The sequence below is a fragment of the Ahaetulla prasina genome, chromosome 6 (assembly GCF_028640845.1).
Source record: "Ahaetulla prasina isolate Xishuangbanna chromosome 6, ASM2864084v1, whole genome shotgun sequence".
Classification (NCBI taxonomy): domain Eukaryota; kingdom Metazoa; phylum Chordata; class Lepidosauria; order Squamata; family Colubridae; genus Ahaetulla; species Ahaetulla prasina.
Window position 1 is genome coordinate 107,991,670 of NC_080544.1, and position 24,871 is coordinate 108,016,540.

The window sequence follows — 24,871 nt, forward strand, 5'->3', positions numbered from 1 at the left end:
ACCAGAATTAACACGATAAATTCTTTCAATATTAATCTCAAAATCTTCTGGCTCCACACCCTTTATCTGTGCAAAAGGCTTGCGTAAAAATCTCTTTAAATTTTCTTCCTATTTTGTTTCAACCCCCTCACCCTTATAGCATATTCCATTAATCTATATTGTAATGTTACTCTTTCTTCATCTGCCCTATCTACCTTTGCCTTTATATCTTCCATCTTATTATCTAAGTTCCAATTGTTTTGATTTTTGAATTTCTTCTATTTTCCTTTGCAACTCTAAATTAGCTTTATTAATTCTTGAAATCATCCTGCATCTGAATACAAGAACTTAATATTTGCGCAATTGCATCCTTTACCATTTTATTTCCCTCTTCTGCTCTTCCACCACTTCCTTGAAATCCAACATCTCTTTCTCTATTTCGTCAAATTTTTGATCTATTTCTAAAAAGTGACACTCCAAAAACTCCTGTAAAAATTTCTTACTTCCTTTTAATTTCTTCTTTAATTTTGAATCTGAGCTGAAGAAATTTCAAAGTTTTAATGACTTTTGGCACTATTTGCTTAAAAGCCATTTAAAAAAGGATAACAATAATAGACCAGAAAAAGAAAAAAAAATTATAAAAGAAAGTTTCAAAAAACTTATCTTCTGAATCACTATAATCCCAAGGAAGAAGAAAAAATATAAATCATAAGATTCTCATTTCTTCCATTTAGTCAGTATCTTCCTATATATCTTCTTTTTCAACACACTTTTGGCACTATTTGCTTAAAAGCCATTTTTTAAAAAAAAGAAAATATAACTTAATAACAGGCCAAGAGAAAAGAAAAAATATTTAGAAAAAAAAAATTCAAAAAACTTTTCTTCTAAATCACTATAATCCCAAAGAAAAAGAAAAGATATAAATCAAAAAATTCTCATATCTTCCGTTTAGTCAGTATGTTTCTATGTATCTTCTTTCTTCTGTTTCAACACTAGCCGTTAATAAGCATTTCTACTTTCGTTTTAAGAACACACATTCCACAAAACCGCCATTTGCTTTCTTCTCTCCTATCTTCGCAGGAAATAAATCCTCAGGGGCTCACAGTCTTCTTACAAACAGGTGCTAGAACTCCAGTTTCTGCTCCGTCCACGTTACAATCCATCATTAAATCAATTCCTGTCGTGGAAATTGGGCCTGATTTTGTTTGCCATAAGGCAAATGCCTCACCTAGCCAGGAGCTTATCAGGTTATAGAAGGAGAACTTCCATAAACTTTAAAAGCTTATTAGGGCATCTCAACCTCAACCTAATTGCTCAACTTTCCTCCTTTGCCCAGGAAAGTCCAAGCTGTGGACCCAGATTTGATGTCCTGACAGCTTTACAGACTAGAGTTAACAGCTAAATCATGCTTCTTCTAGCGCAAAACCAGTCAATGATTTCTACCCTGACATCAACTGGGAAACAAACTCTGCACCAAGTGGAAGATCCAACAGGTTCCTAACAAACCTAGCAGACAACTTTTTTCCCCAAAAAATAGAGAAGGCAACAAGGGGATCAGCCATATTGGACTTAATTCTCACTAACAGAGATGAAATGATAGAAGGTGTTGAAGTTATAGGAACCTTGGGGGCAAGTGACCACGCAATATTGGAATTTGACATTAAGCAAATACAAGTAGTAGAACAAAGTCAAACTAGAGTCTTGGACTTTAAGAGAGCTAATTTCAATAAACTTAGAGAGAGCTTGAGAAGGATTCAATGGATGAGAATCCTCAGGGGAAAACAACTCAAGAAGCTTGGGAAATTTTGAAAAGTGAGATTATAAAAGCGCAGTCTAGCACAATACCAATGAAGAAGAAAAATAATAGATCTCAAAAGAAACCAGCATGGATGCATAAAGAACTATCTGACAAATTGAAAGACAAAAAGGACAAATATAAAAAGTGGAAAGAGGGGCAAATAACTAAGGCAGAATATCAGCAAATAGCCCGAGCCTGTAAAGATGAAGTGAGGAAAGCTAAGGCTCACAATGAACAAAGGCTAGCGACAAAAGTAAAAAATAACAAAAAAAGCTTCTTCCAACATGTTAAAAACAAGAAAAAAGTCAAGGAAACAATTGGCCCATTGCTGGGAGAAAGTGGCAAGAAGATGACAAGCAACAGGGAGAAAGCAGATCTACTTAACTCATTTTTGCATCTGTCTTTACACAAAAGGAAAAAACAATCCAACCTATCAAAACAGCACTACAAAAACAGATTAGAAACACAAGTTAAAATAGGGAAGAAAATGGTAAGTGAACACCTGTCTACCCTAGGCGAGTTCAAATCACCAGGACGGATGGATTACACCCCAAGGTTCTGAAGGAACTGGCAGACGTGATCTCAGAACCACTGAACTATATCTTTCAAAGATCCTGGAGCACAGGGGAGCTGCCAGAGGACTGGAAAAGAGCTGATGTAGTTCCCATCTTCAAAAAGGAAAAAAACAGACGCAGGAAACTACAGACCTATCAGCCTGACCTCAATACCGGGGAAGATTCTGGAAAGATAATCAAGCAACGAATCACCGAACACCTAGAAGCAAACAAAGTAATAACCAAAAGCCAACATGGGTTTGTCAAAAACAGATCATGCCAGACTAATCTTATCGCATTCTTTGACAAAATGACAAAATTAGTAGACCAGAGGAATGCTGTCGATATAATTTACTTGGACTTCAGTAAAGCATTTGATAAAGTAGACCATAACCTACTACTAGATAAAGTAGAAAAATGTGGGTTAGACAGCACCACCACCAGATGGATTCGTAACTGGCTGACCAACCGCACTCAACGTGTAGTCCTCAGCGGAACTACATCCACATGGAGGGAAGTATGCAGTGGAGTACCCCAAGGCTCTGTTTTAGGCCCAGTACTCTTCAACATCTTCATCAATGACTTGGACGGGGAACTCATCAAATTTGCAGATGACACCAAGCTGGCAGGAATAGCCAACACTCCAGAAGATAGGCTCAAGTTACAGAAAGATCTTGACAGACTTGAACATTGGGCGCTATCTAACAAAATGAAATTCAACACTGAAAAAGTAAGGTTCTACATTTAGGCCAAAAAAACAAAATGCACCAATACCGTATATGTGGTACCTTGCTCAATAGTAGTACCTGTGAGAGGGATCTTGGAGTCCTAGTGGATAACCATTTAGATATGAGCCAGCAGTGTGCAGCAGCTGTTAAAAAAGCCAACACAGTTCTGGGCTGCATAAACAGAGGGATAGAATCAAGATCACGTGAAGTGTTAGTACCACTTTATAATGCCTTGGTAAGGCCACACTTGGAATATTGCATCCAGTTTTGGTCGCCACGATGTAAAAAAGATGTTGAGACTCTAGAAAGAGTGCAGAGAAGAGCAACAAAGATGATTAGGGGACTGGAGGCTAAAACATATGAAGAACGGTTGCAGGAACTGGGTATGTCTAGTTTAACAAAAAGAAGGACTAGGGGAGACACGATAGCTGTGTTCCAATATCTCAGGGGTTGCCACAAAGAAGAGGGAGTCGGGCTGTTCTCCAAAGCACCTGAGGGCAGGACAAGAAGCAATGGGTGGAAACTGATCAAAGAAAGAAGCAACTTAGAACTAAGGAGAAATTTCCTGACAGTTAGAACAATTAATAAGTGGAACGACTTGCCTTCAGAAGTTGTGAATGCTCCAACACTGGAAAGTTTTAAGAAAATGTTGGATAACCATCTGACTGAGATGGTGTAGGTTTCCTGCCTGGGCAGGGGGTTGGACTAGAAGGCCTCCAAGGTCCCTTCCAACTCTGATGTTATGTTATGTTATGTTATATTCCCAGTTTTTACTTCCTGACTAATATTTTACTGAGGATTTAAATAAGTCTTGATGCATGTACTTTCTTGGCTTTTCTTTCAACTATTAAGTTCATACTCTTGGCTTCTAGGGTCAAGAAACTACATAGAAATTTTTTTTTTTATTAAACTACATAGGAAAATTATTATGACGAATAGATTCAGTTCATCTTTCAGACCTTTGTATTTGAAATAAGTTCTGTGTTTTAAAACCTGAGAGTGACACCTGTTCCCACTACTCATGTCTGTCTCACCTTGGATGTCAGGATGATTGGTCAACATGAGCAGAGCCCATATCATACTAGCAAAAGTTGACTCCGTTCCAGCAGCGAAAAAATCCATAATACACACAGCCAGATTCTCTTCATCGTAGGTAGGGTTGGGGTCATTTCTGCTCTGATGTGTAAAATGGAAAATAAAAATTAGAATGAATTCTGTGCAAATTCTCTGTGATTATCTTTGCATCTGTGTCACTCATCATGAGAATAAATATATTTCTGGGGGGGCGGTTTTGTATAGGAAAATCAATGCATGAGAGTAATAATTAGAGTGTTCGATTTACGCCGAGTAAAATGGTATGTTAAAGTAGAATAGAACAGAATAGAATAGAATTTTTTATTGGCCAAGTGTGATTGGACACACAAGGAATTTGTCTTGGTGCATATGCTCTTGGTGTAATAAAAGAAAAGATACCTTCATCAAGGTACAACATTTACAACACAAATGATGGTCAATATATCAATATGAATATAAGTAGCCCGGATCAAAGAGAGGTTCAGCTTTAGATGAATATGTTTCCTTTTATTTTATGGTTAATTACCTCAGTACATTTTTGCATAGGGAATAATGACTTAATTTGTACCTATTAGAGTGAATCATAAAACTTCACAGGCAGCATTATTTACATGCATTCTAATTTTAAATTATGCCCAAAGTGATGTCTCGAACTACAAGCTTTTGTGGCTGCTATGCCGCACTATGTCAATTTATGGAATACATAGAATGCTAGATTTTGGTGAGATATTATCAATCTTTCATTGACTGGTGCAATTTCATGAAGAATTGTGGGACAAATGACACAATACAGTCCATCTGGAAAAGCAACATGAGAAACAAGCCACTATAAATTGTGCCACTCTTCTCAAAGCCCCTGAGGGCAGAATGAGAAGCAACGGGTGGAAACTAATCAAGGAGAGAAGCAACTTAGAATTAAGGAGAAATTATGTAAATTTTTAAATGTAAAATTATGTAAATTTACAATGTAAAAAAGATGTTGAGACTCTAGAAAGAGTGCAGAGAAGAGCAAAAAGATGATTAGGGGACTGGAGGCTAAAACATACGAAGAATGGTTGCAGGAACTGGGTATGTCTAGTTTAATAAAAAGAAGGACTAGGGGAGACATGATAGCAGTGTTCCAATATCTCAGGGGTTGCCACAAAGAAGAGGGAGTCGGGCTGTTCTCCAAAGCACCTGAGGGTAGAACAAGAAGCAATGGGTGGAAACTGATAAAAGAAAGAAGCAACTTAGAACTAAGGAGAAATTTCCTGACAGAACAATTAACAAGTGGAACGACTTGCCTGCAGAAGTTGTGAATGCTCCAACACTGGAAATTTTTAAGAAAATGTTGGATAACCATCTGACTGAGATGGTGTAGGTTTCCTGCCTGGGCAGGGGGTTGGACTAGAAGGCCTCCAAGGTCCCTTCCAACTCTGTTGTTATATTATATACATATGTGCTAGTCGTTCCTGACTCTAGAGGGTTCATCTCTGTTTCAAAGCTGAAGAGCCAGCGCTGTCCGAAGACGTCTCTGTGGTCATGTGGCCGACATGATTAAATGCCAAAGGTGCACGTAACGCTGTTACCTTCCCACCAAAGGTGGTCCCTATTTTTCTACTTGCATTTTTTACATACTTTCGAACTGCTAGGTTGGCAGAAGCTGGGACAAGTAACGGGAGCTCACCCTGTTATGCGGCACTAGGGATTCAAAACGCTGAACTGCCGACCTTTTGATCAACAAGCTCAGCATCTTAGCCACTGAGACATCGCATCCCTTTCTTTAGACTAGCCAAATCCAAATCCACCAACCGTTCTTCATATATTTTAGTTTCCAGGCTTTTAATCATCTTAGCTGTTTTTCTCTGTACTTTTTCCAAAGTCTCAACCTCTTTTTTGTAACGTGGTGACCAAAACTGGATGCAGTATTCCAGGTATGGTCTTACTAAGGATTTATAAAGCAGTACTAATACTTACGTGATTTTGATCCTATCCCTCTATTTAGGGGATTGTATTAGCTTTTTTGTATTAACTTTTTTGGCTGTAGCCGCATGCTATTGCCGCATATTTCTCTAGCTCATGTTTAAGTGATTTAAATATACAAGTTGTATCTCAAGAGGTAAAACTGGTTGCTTATCAATGCTTATGATCCACCAGCTTTACTCCTCCTTCAGGTCAGTCAAATCTAGCTGGAAGTCCAGTAGATGGCAATGAAGAGATAGTAGAAAATTCTGTTTTTTCCAATTTCATCAGGTGGCTGACTGGTCCACTTATGGTACCCTGCCGAGAATGGGGTTAGTCCACTAGAAGATGATCATACTTTCCAAATTCTAGAGGTGCAGCATATTCTAAAACACGAATAGGCACGCCTAATCATAGCAGTCATTTGAACAATGATGATCTTAGGAGCATTCCCAGGCCATGTACCTATTCTTCTAGGAGGATTTTAATCTGTTTTAAAATAGCTAAATTCTCCACTTTCTCAAGATCTTCATCTTGTCAGAGTTCAGTCTTTCAAATTCTTCATCTTGTCAGGAATCAAACAAGCAATCAAACTTTATCCCAAAGGTGCTTTTTCAAAAGGCAACCGGACTTCTTTTCATGTTTGGTTTAGTGCCGTGATAGTGAACCTATGGCATCCAAGCCGTTGCCCCAGTTCAGCTCTGCTGTGCATGTGTTCGCTCCTCCTGCTAGCCATCTGGTCTTCGGGTCTCTGCCGTGCATGCGCGGGGGCAGAATACATGCGGGGGACGGGACAAGCATGGGGGTGGGATACATGTGGAAGGGCTACACGTGCATGCATGGCAGGTGGGGCACATGTGAGGGGCAGGATGCATGTGTGGGAGCTGTGTACAATGTCAGGGTTCCAAGGAACACCACCAACAAAATAAAGCTCTGAGGCTTGAAGTTCCTCAAAGTTCCAAGTTATTAGAGATGTCATGTTGGCACAGCTGGGAAAACCCGAATCTGAAAGCTTCCAGGTTTTCCACACCCAGTTGACAGTTCACAGCCCTGCCCCACAAGTTCATCACATTTGGATACAATCTTCAGGCAGTCTCCATCAGACGCAGGATGTCCTTGAATACAGAATGTTGTTAAGACTAACTTTCTACCGCTCCAACAACAACCCCCTCCCAACTTCCCCAGCTAAAATATGTGGCAGTTAAGAAGCAAAAAGAAAACTGCCTTCCAAAACTGACACACACATTGCATTTCGGGAGTTCGTGCGCATGTGTGTGCATTCGCACTCATGCATGCACACTTTGGGCACTCAGTCTGGAAAAGGTTAGCCATCACTGGTCTAGTGGGTTAAGGCACCAGGCTAGAAAGTAGTGGTGGTATTCAGCCGGTTCTATCCAGTAGCGATGGCTGCAGTTGACTCCGCCCAACCACCTAGATGTAATCACATCCCATTTATCCATGTTTGTGATGCTCTGCGCATGCGCGGAAGGCCCCACACATGCATGGAGTTGGTGTCCCCATGTGCTCCCATTTGCGAACTGGTAGTGAAGGTAAGTGAATGCCACCCCTGCTAGAAAGCAAGAGGCTGTGAGTTCAAGTCCCACCTTAGACATGAAAGCCAGCTGGGTGACTTTCAACCAGTTTCTCTCAGCCCAACCCACTTCATGGGGTCATTGCTGTGACTAATGTGGCTAGGATGCTGAGTTTGAGGTTAAGAACCCTGCATCTGAAACCCAAGTGCTGCTGCATGGTGGGGTGAGCTCCTGTCATTCGCTCCAGCTCCTTGATGGGGACATGAAAGGAGCCCCTACGGGCATTCCCTGGGCTACGGCGATGTCACCGCCTCATCCTTTCAACTCGGAAGTGCTTTAGCACCAATAGGATAGGACTTGTTTTGCCTCGTCCACCCCCCTCTCCGCGGCCGGACCCCTCTCATCTCCTGTTATCTCAGCCAGGGACTGATAGTGCAGACAAATGGCCTGGCATGCCTCCAGCCCCCAGTCCTGGCACCATGCCCCGACAGACCAAGCAAGACGAATGGCATGGCATGCCTCCAGCCCCCAGTCCTGGCACCATGCCCGGACAGACCGAGCAAATAAACCCCTCCCTCACAGCATGTGAGCATGAGGAGCATGAAGCCAGTCACGAGCTGGAATTGCCGGCAGCTGGAGGGTGGACAGATCCATGCTTCTGGAGAATGGAGAGGCGACGTCAGCAAAAGGAAGGGAGGGGCAGGCCTGGATAAGTGCTGAGTCATGGAGCCACACCCCATGGCCTATATAAAGGATCTGCTTTCTGGCATTCTTTGAGTCAGGCAAAGTCTAATCTGGATTGCTGAAGTCACACACCTTGGACTCCTGCCTGCCCTGAGAACTCTGACAGAACTTTGGCAAAGCTGCAGAGGCTTTGTAGCCATGCTTGATACAGACTTCCCAGACCCGGCCGTCAGAGGAGGAGTGGGACACGACAGGACTTCACAGGATTGTTGTTGGGAAAATAGGAGGAAGAAGGAGCACTAGATACGTTCCCTACCTTGATTTGTTTATAAAAAAATAATAAAGGTGGGATATGCATTTAAAAAATAAACAAACAAACAATACACTCCAGGCTGGATCAGGTGACCAGGAAAGAGGGGTGCTTAGAATGAAAGAGTTGGTGATGCTCTGAGACACTGCCTAGTGCAGAGTATCAGCTTTGGAAGCCATACTAGGCTTCCGCACTGCCACTTTCTCCTGTGTGGTGAAAGTAGGAGGGGGGATTTGGTAGAAGGGGCCATTAGACATAATAACATTCTTCCTGCCGGTCAAGGTCAGGCTGAGCCTACATCTGGAGAAGGAGTGGCCGGAGTGATGTCTCGAGATGGGACGGTTGGCGATTGGAGCATGTGATCGGCAGAGGGGTCAAGGGGGTGGTGATTTTGGAATTTGTCTTACTGAGGAAAAACCCGGATCTCCAGACTCGGAGTTTCCCCAGCTGTGCCAGTTTACCTATGCTAGTAAAAGGACTTTGAAAAATGTTTGCTTCGGAGTCTTTTCTGCAGGAGGGGGTTTTCTGGAATTCTGACACAGAGATCTCCAATCTTGGCAACTTTAAGCCTGGCAGACTTCAACTCCCAGAACCCCCCAGCCAGCAAAGCCCTGGCCTAGCGGTATCTCGTCTAGGGATGCACAGAAGAGGTGGAATTGGGGAGACATTTTTTCTCAGCTGCTTGTCCCAGTTTAATTTTGAACACTGGTAGCAATAACTGAAACCCACAGCTGCCTCCATCCCTATATAAATTCCTTCCAATATTCCATTAGGTGGGAAAGGTTCATTGACATGTATAAAATTATGGGCAGGGAGACTTTTTCATCCATCTCTCCCAACAGCTGTGACAATTATGGCCCCACCCTAATTAGAGTTAAGCCAGGATTTATAGTTGGTTGCATAGATGCTGGACGTAGTTTCAGATCAGTTCTTCCTTGAAGAACAAGAACTCACAACCATAGTCTACGAGTAGCGATTATAAGGAGTGAACTACTTCCATAATAATTCAATCATAATGAGCCAAATATGGAAAACCAAGGACATCAGACAGGCAACCAAATGTAGATTAGTCTGTCCCATTGGGTTCCTTGGAGTTACCTAGAGTTGTGAAAGTTGGACCTTAAAAAAGCACAGAGCCACGGTGGCTCAGTGGTTAGAGTGCAGTACTGCAGGCTACTCCTGCTGACTGCCGGCAGTTTGGCAGTTTGAATCTCCCCAGGCTCAAGGTTGACTCAGCCTTCCATCCTTCCGACGTGGGTAAAATGAGGATCCGGACTGTTAGGGGCAAGAGGCTGACTCTGTAAACCGCTTAGAGAAGGTTGTAAAGCACTATGAAGCTGTATGTAAGTCTAAGTGCTATTGCTATTGCTAAGACAGGAAGAAAACCAACTTGTTTGAGCTATGGTGCCGGTGAAGGCTCCTGCCTCATTGGGACAGCAAACTAACGAGTTTGCTTAACGTGACTAACGAGCAAATACTGGAGCACATAACGCCAGACGTACACCAAAAGGCAAAATCATGAAAATATGTCCTCACTTATTTTGATCATGTTATGCGGGGGAATTTACTGGAGTAAACAATTATGTTTGGAAGAGTTCGCTATCAAGCTTCAAATGGCGGCTTTGTTAAGGCAACTATTCTCACTTCTATGCTTGCTGACAAACTATGGGAGGAGGGAAGGGCTAGATAGAGCGATGCGCCAGATATCAAGATGCCAGCCATGAGAAACAAGGATGCTTTGGCAGGGGTTTACCAGAGTCAAAAAAGACTTTCTCCATTGGACAATGTGACCTGGTCTAATAGGGGAGAGGGAAAACATGAACATTAACTATTTGGGACTGCGTGGGAAATAGTTAGTTAGATCTGGTTTTACCTGTTGTGGTCCGCCAGCAGCCTGCGGACCTGGCAGCAGAGTCGGACAGTGAGGAGGCTGGGGAGCACCATGGGCCAGTCCTGGAGTCAGGGGAAGGCCCGGATGAGGGCTCTGCGTCAGAGGCAGAGATGGGGCTAGGGTCATCTAGGAGCGATGCACGGACTCTGAAGCCTCCAGAGATGGACAGCAGAGAGACAGAGGAACAGTAGGATCCTGTTCCTAGTGCACGTATACGAAGAGCTGCCAGAAGGCAAGAGCAGCTGAAGAAAAAAGGACGACTCAGGAGTAAGGCCAGAAGATGATTGGCCATTCCCATAAGGCTTAAAAGAGTAGCAACGAGCCATTGGATGCTTTGTAGAAAAGCAACGTTGATTCCCTTGCTTCTTGTCAGCGTCTCTTGAACTTTGTGGGTTTTTTGCCAAGAAAAGCCTTTGGCAGGTTGCCAAAGACAACAAATGTTGGTGATAAGGCCGAAGGACTGTTTATGAAGAACTTGTTTTGGACTAATTCATGCTCAGCTGTTTTAATAAAATAAGTTTGTTCAGGACCGAATTGTATTTGGTAATCACTACTTGGGCCTCGGTCACAACATTGCCCTCATTTTTGCCGATACGATGTACTCATTAAAGTTTCACACTAAGAGACTGGATCATCTCAGCTGTGCTTGCTTTTGGTTGGGTTCATCAATCAGAACCTTGACATCAGCAGTAAAAGGAAACCAGGCCACCAAAGAACATGATGGCTGGACACCATCAAAGATGAGACCAGCCAGAGCAGAGACCCACCGAAAGAAACAGTGAGGGGATCTCTGACCTTGCTTGTTTTCTTGAAGGTGTTTCATGACCCAACTAGGTTATATCATCAGTGCTAGTAAGGAGGTTCTGGCGATCAGGCAACTCAGCTGGGATCGTCAGAACCCTTTAAAAGCTTTTTTCCCCTCTGGCGATCCCAGCTGAGTTGCCTGATCATCACAGGCTTTTAAAAGCATTTTTTTACAACCTCTTCGGCCGAAGAGGTTGTAGAAAAAATGCTTTTAAAAGTAAAAAAAAAAAAAGTTGGCCACGCCCACCCAGTCACATTACACCCCCACCACCACCAAGCCACGCCCACAGAACGGGTAGTAACAGATTTTATATTTCACCCCAGGAAGAAGTGCAAGATCAGATGATGTAGAGAGACCTCACAGGATCGCCAAGAGTTGGATAAATTAGTAACCCAGTTGTTCAGTGAAACTGCCTTCCCCATTGCCTTGGCTTGTGAGAAGATTGCCAGAGGAGATCAGACTTATGACCTTGGGACCCAGCAATGGTTCCAGTTGCCCAGCATCTGAATTCTGATCATGTGACCATATGGGGGGGATGCTGCAAAGATCATAAACGTGAAAAATGGTCATAAGTCACATTTTTCAGTGCCGTTGTAACTTTGAATGGACACTAAATGAACTGTGGTAAGTTGAGGACTACCTGTGTCTGAGTATGGAGCTTTAACATCTGTAGATGCTAAAACAGACCAGTTGCTTTAACATCTGTAGTCATGAAAACCTTTGAAAGGCTAGTGCTTTCCTACTTGAAAACCATCACGGATCCGCTGTTAGACCCCTTGCAATTTGCATACCTAGCAAATAGATCAACAGATGATGCTGTTAATATGGCTCTGCACTACATCCTACAACATCTTGAGTCTCCAAAGACCTATGCCGGGATGCCGGCATCCCGGTACAGCCAGCTTACACCATTGCTGACTGTTGGGGGCGAATCATTGGCCCCCCGGGGGAGGGTTCGTAATTTAGGCGTTCTCCTGGACGATCGACTGTCCTTAGAAGAACATTTGACGGCCGTCGCCAGGGGAGCTTTTTATCAGGTCTGCCTGATTCGCCAGTTGCGTCCCTTTCTCGACCGGGATTCCCTTTGCACGGTCACTCATGCCCTCGTCACTTCCCGCCTGGACTACTGCAATGCTCTCTACATGGGGCTCCCCTTGAAGAGCACCAGGAGGCTCCAACTGGTCCAGAATGTGGCTGCGTGGGTAATAGAAGGGGCACCGCGATTGTTCTGTTTCCCTTCCCCCAATACTCCCAGCAAAGAGTCCGTCAGAGGCCTTCCTTTTTTCCTTTTATTTACATAGATACATGTCCTGGCCACGTCTACCCACGGGCCTGCCAAGTTTCTGGAGATAACGAGGAAATTATAGATAAGGCCAGAATTACTCACGAATATATTCTTCCCTCCATTGAAACAGTTAGCTCGCGCCAATTCATTAGCTCGCGCCAACTCATTACTTTGTCCAAGACAAAAAACCAGGAAGTCCCGCCTCCTATTTATAGTCTCTGCAGATGTCACTGCATGACAATTATGACTTGGCTTTGTCCCAACTCTTCCGCTGCTGCGCACGGCGATCACGTCTACGTAACCTTGCATCGCTCCAAAACTGTTCTTGGGGCGTTGCCAAACCAGAAGGAGGCTCCATGGAATCAGGCTGTGCCGGCCCCTCCTCCTCCCTTTGAGTGGGTGCCAGTGAGGGAAAGGGCTCAAGAGAAGCAGGGCTGGCCAGGTCTTCTCCCTCACTTTCTGAATCATCCGAGTCCAGGAGTCCGGGTCCAGGAACCTGGGTCACAACAGCGATGCTCCCATATAACACCGCTCCTGCGCAGCCTGCACTGGTTGCCGGTGGTCTTCCGGGTGCAATTCAAGGTACTGGTCATCACCTTTAAAGCGCTCCATGGCACAGGACCGGGTTATCTTCGGGACCGCCTTCTGCCACCGATTGCCTCCCATCGACCTGTGCGCTCCCATAGGGAGGGCCTCCTCAGGGTGCTGTCAGTCAAACAATGTCGACTGGTGGCCCCCAGGGGGAGGGCCTTTTCTGTGGGGGCTCCAGCCCTATGGAACGAGCTGCCTCCGGGGCTGCGTCAACTCCCCGACCTCCGGTCTTTTAAACGTGAGCTCAAGACTTTTTTATTCCACTGTGCAGGGCTAGCTTGAGGAAATTTTAAGAGGGGTTTTAGGATTGTGGATTTTATTGTTAATTTTAAATTTGGCCAGTTTATAATTAGTTTTTAATATGTTTTTAAGCTTATTTATGTATTAGTTGTTTTTATTTGGCTGTTCAACACCCTGAGTCCTTCGGGAGAAGGGCGGTATAAAAATCTAATTAAATAAATAAATAAATAAATATGCAAGGGTCCTCTTTGTAGACTTTAGTTCAGCATTCAATACCATCATTCCAGACACCCTTCTAACTAAGGTAAACCAGCTAAAGGTACCTGAACAGACTTGTAAGTGGATCACAAGCTTCCTAACAAACAGGAAGCAGCAGGTGAAGCTAATTAAGATCACATCAGATACCTGTACAATTAGCACAGGGCCCCCCCAAGGCTGTGTGCTCTCCCCACTTCTCTCTGTATACCAATGACTGCATCTCCAACGATCCATCTGTTAAACTACTGAAGTTCTCAGATGACACAACAGTGATTGGTCTCATTCGAGACAATGACGAATCCGCATATAGACGAGAGGTCGAGCGACTAGCCTTGTGGTGCGACCAAAACAATCTGGAACTGAACACACTCAAAACTGTAGAGATGGTGGTAGACTTTAGGAGAAACCCTTCCATACTTCCACCTCTCACAATACTAGACAACACAGTATCAACAGTAGAAACCTTTAAATTTCTAGGTTCTATCATATCGCAAGATCTAAAATGGACAGCTAGCATCAAAAACATCATCAAAAAAGGACAACAAAGAATGTTCTTTCTGCGCCAACTCAGTAAGCTCAAACTGCCCAAGGAGCTGCTGATCCAGTTCTACAGAGGAATTATTGAGTCTATCATTTGCGCCTCTATAACTGTCTGGTTCGGTTCTGCAACCCAACAAGAAAGACACAGACTTCAGAGGATAATTAGAACTGCAGAAAAAATAATTGCTACCAACCTGCCTTCCATTGAGGACCTGTATACTGCACGAATCAAGAAGAGGGCCGTGAAAATATTTACAGATCCCTCACATCCAGGATAAAAACTGTTTCAACTCCTACCCTCAAAACAACGCTACAGAGCACTGCACACCAGAACAACTAGACACAAGAACAGTTTTTTCCCGAAGGCCATCACTCTGCTAAACAAATAATTCCCTCAACACTGTCAAACTATTTACTAAATCTGCACTACTATTAATCTTCTCATCGTTTCCATCACCCATCTCTTTCCACTTATGACTGTATGACTGTAACTTTTTTGCTGGTAATCCTTATGGTTTATATTGATATTGATTGTTCCTGATTGCTTATTTAGGTTTAGGTTAAGTTTAGGTTTATTTGATTTGTATACCGCCCTTCTCCCAAAGGACTCAGGGCGGTTTACAGCCAGGATAAAAACAACAAGATACAAAAATTAAGAACAGATTTAAAAACAAATATTCAAATTGGCTAAAAACTCTAAAATCCAATAAAAAACCCCATTTTAAAAAAACATTAGGCCAGTCCTGCACAATGGAATAAAAACATTTTCAGCTCGCGTTGAAAGGTCTGGAAATCAGGGAGTTGGCGGATCCCTGGTGGTAGCTCGTTCCAGAGGGTTGTAGCCCCCACAGAGAAGGCCCTCCCCCTGGGGGTCGCCAGCTGACATTGCCTGGCCGACGGCACCCTGAGGAGACCCTCCCTATGGGAGCGCACTGGTCGATGGGAGGCTATCGGTGGCAGTAGGCGGTCCCGTAAATAACCCGGTCCTATGCCATGGAGCGCTTTAAAGGTGGTAACCAACACCTTGAATTGCACCCGGAAGACCACTGGTAACTAGTGCACCCTATGCAGGAGAGGTGTTATATGGGAGCCACGTGTTGCTCCCTCTATCATCCGCATGGCTGCATTCTGAACCAGTTGGAGCCTCTGGGTACTCTTCAAGGGGAGCCCCATGTAGAGAGCGTTGCAGTAGTCCAGGCGGGAAGTGACGAGGGCATGAGTGACTGTGCACAGGGAATCCCATTTGTACCCTATGCATTTGTACCCTATGTACCCTATGCTTATCATTAAGTGTCGTATCATTAAGTGTTAAATTGTATCCTATGACCATCATTTGTGTTGTAAATGTTGTACCTTGATGAAGGTATCTTTTCTTTTATGTACACTGAGAGCATATGCACCAAGACAAATTCCTTGTGTGTCCAATCACCCTTGGCCAATAAAATTCTATTCTATTCTATTCTATTCTATTCTATTCTATTCTATTCTATTCTATTCTATTCTATTCTATTCTATTCTATTCTATTCTATTCTATGACCTCCCAAGGGACAACTTAAGATTGTCCAAAGATATAATTATCTTTACAGGAAAGGAGGTGCAGGTTATGCTACCTGTGTTTAAGTATAAATAATTTCCCAGCTATCAAGTTTAATCTAGGTGTTCAGGTGATCGTCACTACACACAAGATAATACTTTGAGGAGTCAGCAGGGCAATTACCACCCACTCTTTCCCAGTGCATAATCAGGATAAACTTATTGGCAATCCATATGAATGATCACTAAGGCCCAAATGACCATGTCTCCTCTTGAGTCAGAATGACCTAGTCAAGATATTATTCAGCAAAATACCTCTGGTCACACTGGACCTCACGGTAAGGCCAGAGGATGGCATGGAGAAGTGAAAAATCACATTGAAAAAGTGCCGGTGGGGTGAAGAAGGAAACTCCTTGGGCAATCTGACTGGCATTTGCCCACAGCACTTCATTCAGGGATGGTGGGAAGAGGCGAAAGCAATAACCCGGACTTTTGTGTCTTCTACTCCCCCGTCCTCCAGTTTGTGGGAGGGACTATATATTCCAAGTTGCTTATCTTGGTAGATCAGGATTATATTGTCCAACAGGGAGGCAACCTGCTCCTCCATTCCCAAACAAACCCTCACCTTAACCCAAATAGAGACAAACATCTAGCTCAGTAATGGCTAACCTTTTTGCCGTCGCATGCCAAAAGCGGGAGGAGCGCAGGTGGTCGCATGCGTGTCCGCACCCATAACTCAATGCACCCTGCCTCCACGCGGAACTCCCCCCACGGTCCCCCACTTTTGGCACGCAATGGCATGGTGGGCCTGGTAGGCCCATTTTTCACCCTCCCCACCCTCTAGAGGCCCCCCAAAGGCCCATTTCCCGACTTCCAGTGGGCCTGGAAGGCCCAAAAATCAAGTCGTCGGCACGCACATGCGCACTGGAGCTGAGCTAGGGCAACACTCGCGTGCCCACAGATATGGCTCCGTGTGCCACCTGTGGATCTAGCTGCTCCTCTCATAATTAGACCTACTTCTAAGGCAGTGGCCCCCAACCCTTTTGGGCATTGAAGCTACCGGTTCCATGGAGAGAGTTTTTTCCGTGGACCGGAGGGGGCGTGGTGGTTTCGCATGATGCCTGCATCCCACAGATGGGACTTCACTTGTTCGCACGGCCCAGTTTCTGCCATGGTGCAGACCGGTGCTGGTTCATGGACCGGGGGTTGGGGACCCCTGTTCTAAGGGGTCTCAGAATTGTGGAAGCACCATTCTTTGAAGGACGTCTGTCTGTCTGTCTGTTTGTATGTCTGGTTGACTGGTTGGGTGGCCTGGCTGGCTGGCCAGCAGACCTGGCTGGCTAGCAGGCAGGCAGGCAGGCAGGCAGGCAGGCAGGCAGGCAGGCAGGCAGGCAAGTTTTGCTGGCCGGTTTCATTTTTCAAGGGAACACAGCATGGGCTGGATATGCAAATCTGTTGACTCTGGCCACAAGAGAGCTTGAAACTGAGCTTTTTTCCCCAGTAACACTCTAATTAGAATAGAATAGAATAGAATAGAATTTTTTATTGGCCAAGTGTGATTGGACATACAAGGAATTTGACTTGATGCATATCCTCTCAGTGTACATAAAAGAAAAGATACGTTCATCAAGGTACAACATTTACAACACAAATGATGGTCAATATATCAATATAAATCATAAGGATTGCCAGCAAGAAAGTTACACTCATACAGTCATAAGTGGAAAGAGATTGATGATGGGAACGATGAGAAGATTAATAGTAGTGCAGATTTAGTCAATAGTTTGACAGTGTTGAGGGAATTATTTGTTTAGCAGAGTGATGGCCTTTGGGAAAAAACTGTCCTTGTGTCTAGTTGTTCTGGCGTGCAATGCTCTGTAGCGTCGTTTTGAAGGTAGGAGTTGAAACATTTTATGTCCTGGATGTGAGGGATCTGTAAATATTTTCACGGCCCCCTTCTTGATTCGTGCAGTATACAGGTCCTCAATGGAAGGAATATCTATTGCAGATGCAGATCAGTCTTTGAGATGCTTTTCTGTGCATCCCCTTTAACTTGATTAAAGCTGGGTTACCTAACAAAATGCAAGCGTGCACTTACATCACATCCGTTCATGCACAAACGCAGGGACTGCTGAACTTTCTTTCATTTTACTGGTCCCGAAGTGTTTTCAAAAGGAATTAATGAAAATGAACTGGAAACCTACATGGGGTGTATGAATCACACTGATTCTCTACTTGCTTTATGGATAGCAAAACATTGGTTGGATGGATAATAATAATAATAATAATAATAATAATAATAATAATAATAATAATAATAATAATAATAATAATATTTTAATTTGTATACCGCCCTTCTCCCGAAGGACTCAGGGCGGTGAACAGGCAAATAAAATATACATACACACAATAATTAAAAAACATCCCTTAAAAAACTAATTTAAATGCCCAAAATATTAAAAAACGTACTTCCCCGTAAAATCACAGAATTTTAAAAACCCATCCAATAAAAATAAGAATCAGGCTAGTCCAGCCATACGGAATAAATAAGTTTTAAGTTCGCGGCGAAAGGTCCTAAGGTCAGGTAATTGTCGAAGTCCGAGGGAAGTTCGTTCCACAGGGTGGAGTCCCCACAGAGAAGGCCCTCCTGGGACCGCCAGTCGACACTGTTTGGCTGACGGCACCCTGAGGAGTCCCTCTCTGTGGGAACGTACCGGACGATGGGAGATAGAAGCCGGCAGTAGACGGTCCCGTAGATAGCCCGGTCCTAAGCCATGGAGCGCTTTAAAGGTGGTAACCAATACCTTGAAGCACACCCGGAAAACAACAGGTAGCCAGTGCAGTCTGCGCAGGATAGGTGTTATATGGGGGCTCCGAGACGCCCTCAATAACCCGCAGCCGCATTCTGAACTAGCTGAAGTCTCCGGGTGCTCTTCAAGGGGAGCCCCATGTAGAGAGCATTGCAGTAGTCCAGGCGAGAGGTAACGAGAGCATGAGTGACTGTGCATAAGGCATCCCGGTCCAGGAAGGGACGCAACTGGCGGATCAGGCGAACCTGGTAAAATGCTCTCCTGGAGACGGTCGCCAAATGGTCTTCAAAGGACAACCGACCATCCAGGAGCATGCCCAAGTTGCGTACCTTCTCCATCGGGGCCAATGATTCACCCCCGACAGACAGCCGCATCTGCAGCTGACTGTACCGAGGTGCCGGCATCCACAGCCACTCCGTCTTGGAGGGATTAAGTTTGAGGATGTTTAAGTTTGATGGAAGGAAGGAAGGGAGGGAGGGAGGGAGGAAGGAAGGAAGGAAGGAAGAAGAATGGGAAGAGCCATTTCTGGCCAAATACAGCATATATATATATTATTGAGTCTGTCATTTGCACCTCTATAACTGTCTGGTTCGGTTCTGCAACCCAACAAGAAAAACACAGACTTCAGAGGATAATTAGAACTGCAGAAAAAATAATTGCTAACAACCTGCCTTCCATTGAGGATCTGTATACTGCACGAGTCAAGAAGAGGGCCGTGAAAATATTTACAGATCCCTCACATCCTGGACATAAACTGTTTCAACTCCTACCCTCAAAACGACGCTACAGAGCACTGCACACCAGAACAACTAGACACAAGAACAGTTTTTTCCCGAAGGCCATCACTCTGCTAAACAAATAATTCCCTCAACACTGTCAAACTATTTATTAAATCTGCACTACTATTAATCTTCTCATTGTTCCCATCACCAATCTCTTTCCACTTATGACTGTATGACTGTAACTTTGTTGCTGGCAATCCTTATGATTTATATTGATATATTGACCATCATTTGTGTTGTAAATGTTGTACCTTGATGAACGTATCTTTTCTTTTATGTACACTGAGAGCATATGTACCGAAGACAAATTCCTTGTGTGTCCAATCACACTTGGCCAATAAAGAATTCTATTCTATTCTATTCTATTCTATTCTATTCTATTCTATTCTATTCTATTCTATTCTATTCTATTCTATTCTATAGTATTTATATATAATATTATATAATGTATATATACATAATATAATGTATATATAATGTTCAACAATAATGTTGAAACAAATAGACCCAAATACAGTCTCCCCCCGCTCCCCCTGTGCCATCACCCTGTTAAACACCTAATTCCCACAGCACTGCCTTATGCCTAAATATATTTACCCATGTAAATATATTTAGGCTGCATTGCATTTATCCTTTTCGTCTTTCCTACCACCTTACCTTATTGATATCTTATAATTATCACTTTGTATCTTATGATTTATTATTGTATCTTACGATTTATGATTGACCACTTCGTTGTTTGTACATACATTCAGAGTTTACGTACCGGAGACAAACACACTTGGCCAATGAAGAATATTCCAATATTCTAATTCCAATATTCCACATATAGCATTTGGTGCAATATAAACTAAGCCCATGATGGCGAACTTTTGGTACGCGGAGCTCTCCCCCCCCCCACGGCCCATTTTTGGTCCCAGGAGGCTTCAGGGAGGCCTGCTAGGCCCAAAATGGGGTGCTGGAGGGGTGTGTGTGCATGTGGGTGGCTTGGGGGGAGCGTGGGGAGGTCATGTGTACACGTGCAGGGGGCAGGGTGAGTGTGTGGGGCATTGCATTATGGGTGTGGGCACACGCGCATTTGCTGTTGCGAGCATGCCTGCGTTTTCGACAACTGAGGAAAAAAAGGTTAGCCATCACTGGACTAGGCATTATTATCCCATGAATTAAAAATCGAATGTAGTCACTCCTCTCATTACAGTTCCTGTTCTGTCCCCCCTTGCCTCCATCCGAGCGATGGCTTAATTAGCCGGCACTATCAGCCCTGGCAGCAAACTAGCGAGCGTCTGCCAAGTGTCTTTGTTATCTCCCTCGACGTTGATGAGTCACCCAGGAACAAACAGTACTTCAGCTCTTAGTTAATCAGTTGATTTGCTTGCTACGAAGAGACACAGCAACTCTTGCTGCCTTTATATTCTATGGGGTGAGGCTCCATGACTCAGCACTTCCTAGGCCTGCCCCACCCCTGCTTCTGTTGTTCCCACCTCTCCTGCCTACAAAACCTAGGGTCCAGCCAGGCCTGATTGCCATCAGCTGGGACTGGAGGCATGGCCTGGGGGGGGGGGAAGAATCAGGGGATGGAGGCCTCATTATCTCTTCCACCTGGTCTGCCTCTGGCTCCTGGAGCTGAGCCAGGGAAACCGGTGCTCCCGAGGTAAGTCCTGACGACCCTTCCCCCTCACTTTCCAAGTCACTTTCTGGCAGGAGGCCCGGCTCGGGGGGCGCAGACACAACAGTTCCTCTGGCATCAAGTCTCAACTTTTAACATTCACAAAAACTCAAGTTTCTGAATCTCAAACAGCCATCCTTGCTTACATTGTGGCAGTAATGAGAACTGACCCAAAAAAGAATGAAGATTCAAAAAGCTTTTATATATACAAAGAAGAACAGAGACATAAGAAATAGAGAAACAGAAAAGAAATTAAAAAAAGGGAAAAAATATGATTTTTGTCTCCCCCTTCCTTTCTATTGAATTATCATCCTTAAACATTTCCCAAAGCTTTTTATCTCATTTTTAAATTTCCAAATCCTCTAATCACAAACATACATACAAGGAATCTATAAACCCAGAAAATAGTCTAGATCAGTAACTTTGTTAAATGCGTTCTTTGAATGCAACCCATGAGTAGATATTTTTGATCTTATATACCAAATTTCCCAAAATTGAGAAAGGAGTCCGGAAAGGCGGTATACTATTGCCCTGCCTATTTAACTTATATGCAGAGCACATCATGAGAAAGGTAGGGCTGGATGAATCAAAAATTGGAATTAAGATTGTTGGGAGAAATATCCACAACCTCAGATATGCAGATGATACCACTCTAATGGCAGAAAGTGAAGAGGAACTAAAGAGCCTCTTGATGTGGATGAAGGAGGAGAGCGCAAAAGCTGGCTTGAAACTCAACATTAAGAAAACTAAGATCATGGCATCTGGCTCTCTCAATTCCTGGCAGATAGATGGGAAAGAAATGGAGGTAGTGATAGTTTTTATTTTCCTGGGCTCCAAGATCACCGCAGATGGGGACTGCAGCCAAGAAATTAAAAGACACTTGCTCCTGGGGAGGAAAGCTATGGCAAATCTAGACAGCGTACTAAAAAGCAGAGACATCACCCTGCCAACAAACGTGCGTATAATCAAGGCTATTGTTTTCCCAGTTGCAATGTATGGCTGTGAAAGTTGGACCATAAGAAAGGCTGAGCGCCAAAGAATTGAGGCCTTTGAACTCTGGTGCTGGAGAAGACACCTGCGAGTCCTTTGGACTGCAAGGCAAACAAACAAGTCAGTCCTAGAGGAGATCAACCCTGACTGCTCCTTAGAAGGCCAGATCCTGAAGAGGAAACTCAAATACTTTGGCCACCTAATGAGAAGGAAGGTCTCACTGGAGAAGAGCCTAATGCTGGGAAAGATGGAGGGCAAAAGAAGAAGGGGACGGCAGAGAACGAGGTGGCTGAATGGAGTCACTGAAGTAGTAGGCGTGAGCTTAAATGGACTCCAGAGGATGGTAGAGGATAGGAAGGCCTGGAGGAACGTTGTCCATGGGGTCGCGATGGGTCGGACACGACTTCGCAACTAACAACAACAATACCGAATTGGATCTTGGTGCCTTCCATATCAGACCTACCTTCCAGCTCCTTCAATTATGTGAGCAATGCATGCTTGAATTAACCATAGGTTAATTCTAGGTGCACGTGGGTGGTGTGGTTAAAAATTAAATTGCTTGAACCTTAATGTAAAACCATACCTAGCAGCTGACCTTGCAAGCTTGCTTATTAGTCTAATGATGTGAGTGATTTTGCACTTTCATTTAAAAGGGAGCCTGTGGGCTGACTGAAAGAACTGGAAAAGTTTGTGAGGCCGGAGAGAGAAGGATCAGCAGATCTCCATGTAAAGTTGACAAGTCCGGACAAAGTAAAAAAAAGGGATAAAAGGAGAATGTCCGTAACAGAGCTTTTGTCAGTCACCATTCTCCTGAGTCTTTTGATGCTCTACTTCCTAAGACAATTCTGGTTTCGCAGTCGTTATCCTTCGGGATGGCTTCCGTTGCCTGCCACTGGAAGCTTATGGCAAGCTGGCATCAGGCTTTATCAAGAGACTCTGTCTAAGGTAACCCTTTTGAATTCATTGCTAAATTAAATCTGTTGCGTTCGGTGAGTTAAAGGATTTGGGGGGGGAGAGAACCGTCAATCGTTTTCCAGCGAAAAGCAATGTTGGTTAAAATGATCTAGGCCGTCCTTGGGTATATTGATGTAAACCCCGGGAAGGAATTCCATAAAGGCTTCTTGGATCTCGATCTTCGAGGAAGGAAGAGAGATGGACAGAGATGTCATCAGACCTGATCTCTGAATTATTCTTTCAGTTGTCCTGGCAGCTGTAGGCGTAGGGTAAACGAGCTACAGTTTAGAGCGGGGATGTCAAACTCAATTTCATTGAGGGCCACATCAGGATTGTGTTTGACCTCGGGGGTGGTGGTGGAGGGGGAGGTAGACTGAGTGTGGCCAGGGTTGGCATGGCCAGCTCAACATCACTCGTCTCGGGGGCATGTGTGGTGGGCTGAGCCCTCTGCCAGCAAAAAGGGGTTCCCGAGCTCTTTTTTTGCTACCAGAGGCACTGCAGGCCGGTCCTTTGCTGTTTTCAAGGTGGTCCTGTGGGTCAGATCTAAGCACCCCAAAGGCCGGATCCAGCCCTCAGGCATTGAGTTTGACACCCCTGTTTTAGAGCCTCTTAGAAGAACGTCTCAAAATTCAGATCCCCCTATTTCTTACAGCTTTATTCTAATTTCACACATGGAAATCTTCAGAAATGAAGGCCTCCTGTGTCATTCATTTGACCCTCCTTAATTACAATATCCATTTATGCCTCCTGTATAAGGAGGGTTTTTCTCTATCCACTCACAGAGTTCTTAGGCATTCTGAGGGCCTTCTTGTCAAGATCTGTTCTTGCCCGGGTTTATTCTCTGTTAGCATCTGGCAAATAAAGCCTCTACAGCAGCGGTTCTCAACCTGTGGGTCGCGACACCGTTGGGGGTCGAATGACGATTTGCCAGGGGTCACCTAAGACCATTGGAAATATGGGAAGTATACTTGCAAGTTGAAGAATCACGCTCCAATGGTTGACTCCACAAGCCAGCTGCAGGCTCTTCAAATTGCTAGCCGAATTCGGCTTCAGGCATGATGAATTAAAAAAGAGAGAAATCTTTGCTCTGATGTCTCCCTCTCAAGCCAGCTGCAATCACTCCCAATCGCTAGCCTAATCTGGCTTCAGGCACAATCAACTTAATAGGGGAGGAGTCTCCGCTTTAATGCCTCCGTCCTGTATTAAAGGGGTCGCAGCATGTATTAAAGGGGTCGCAGCACTATAAAGGTTGAGAACCACTGCTCTACAGCTTCTCAGAGTTTAGGAACTCACCAGGTCTAAATTTGGTGTCATCAATGGGAATCTTTGAGCAGATATTTTCTGATCCTGCTTCTCTACTAGTAAGGAGGAAGGGAGAATGGTGCGGGGGCAGGGATAATGTGGCCGCATCGCTTAGTGACAACAATCCTGACATTCCCCATTGCTATTGTTTTTTTTTTATTGAAAAAGTTTTACAAGGTTTTAAAAAATATCCCCCCCTCCTTCCCCTCCCCTACCTCCCCACCCCTCCCCCACTCTCAGCCCCCCACCCCCCGAGACTTTCCAGAGCAAAATACAGGGTGTAGTAAACTTCCAATAATCATAAACTAAACTTATGCTAACTGTCCATAAACTCTCATCCCTCCATAGAGCCTTAATTTCCATTACACTTTGTTCATTCAAAAGCTATTTGATATTTCTTAGTCTGATATTTATTTTGAATATAGTCAGTCCATCTTCTCCATTCCACTATGTATTTCTCTTGTGAACAGTCTTTCAAATATGCTGAGATTTTTCCCATTTCCACCAGGTTAGCAACTTTTAATATCCATTCATCAATCGTAGACAAATGTTCCTTCTTCCAGTACTGCGCTACCAATAGTCTGGCTGCTGATATTAAATTTAAGATCAGTTTAATCTATTAC

The 24,871-nt window shown here is 44.0% G+C and overlaps 1 protein-coding gene across 1 annotated transcript in view; it reads left to right on the forward strand.

Moving 5' to 3' along the window:
- Positions 1-22,645: 22,645 nt before the first annotated feature.
- The window catches only part of LOC131200997 (cytochrome P450 2J2-like), a 39,797-nt gene continuing 37,571 nt past the window's right edge, over positions 22,646-24,871 (forward strand). Inside the window, exon 1 of the mRNA XM_058188470.1 lies at positions 22,646-22,937. Within this exon, the coding sequence (XP_058044453.1) occupies positions 22,767-22,937 (171 nt within the window). The 5' untranslated portion in view covers positions 22,646-22,766. The remainder of the gene's footprint in view (positions 22,938-24,871) is intronic.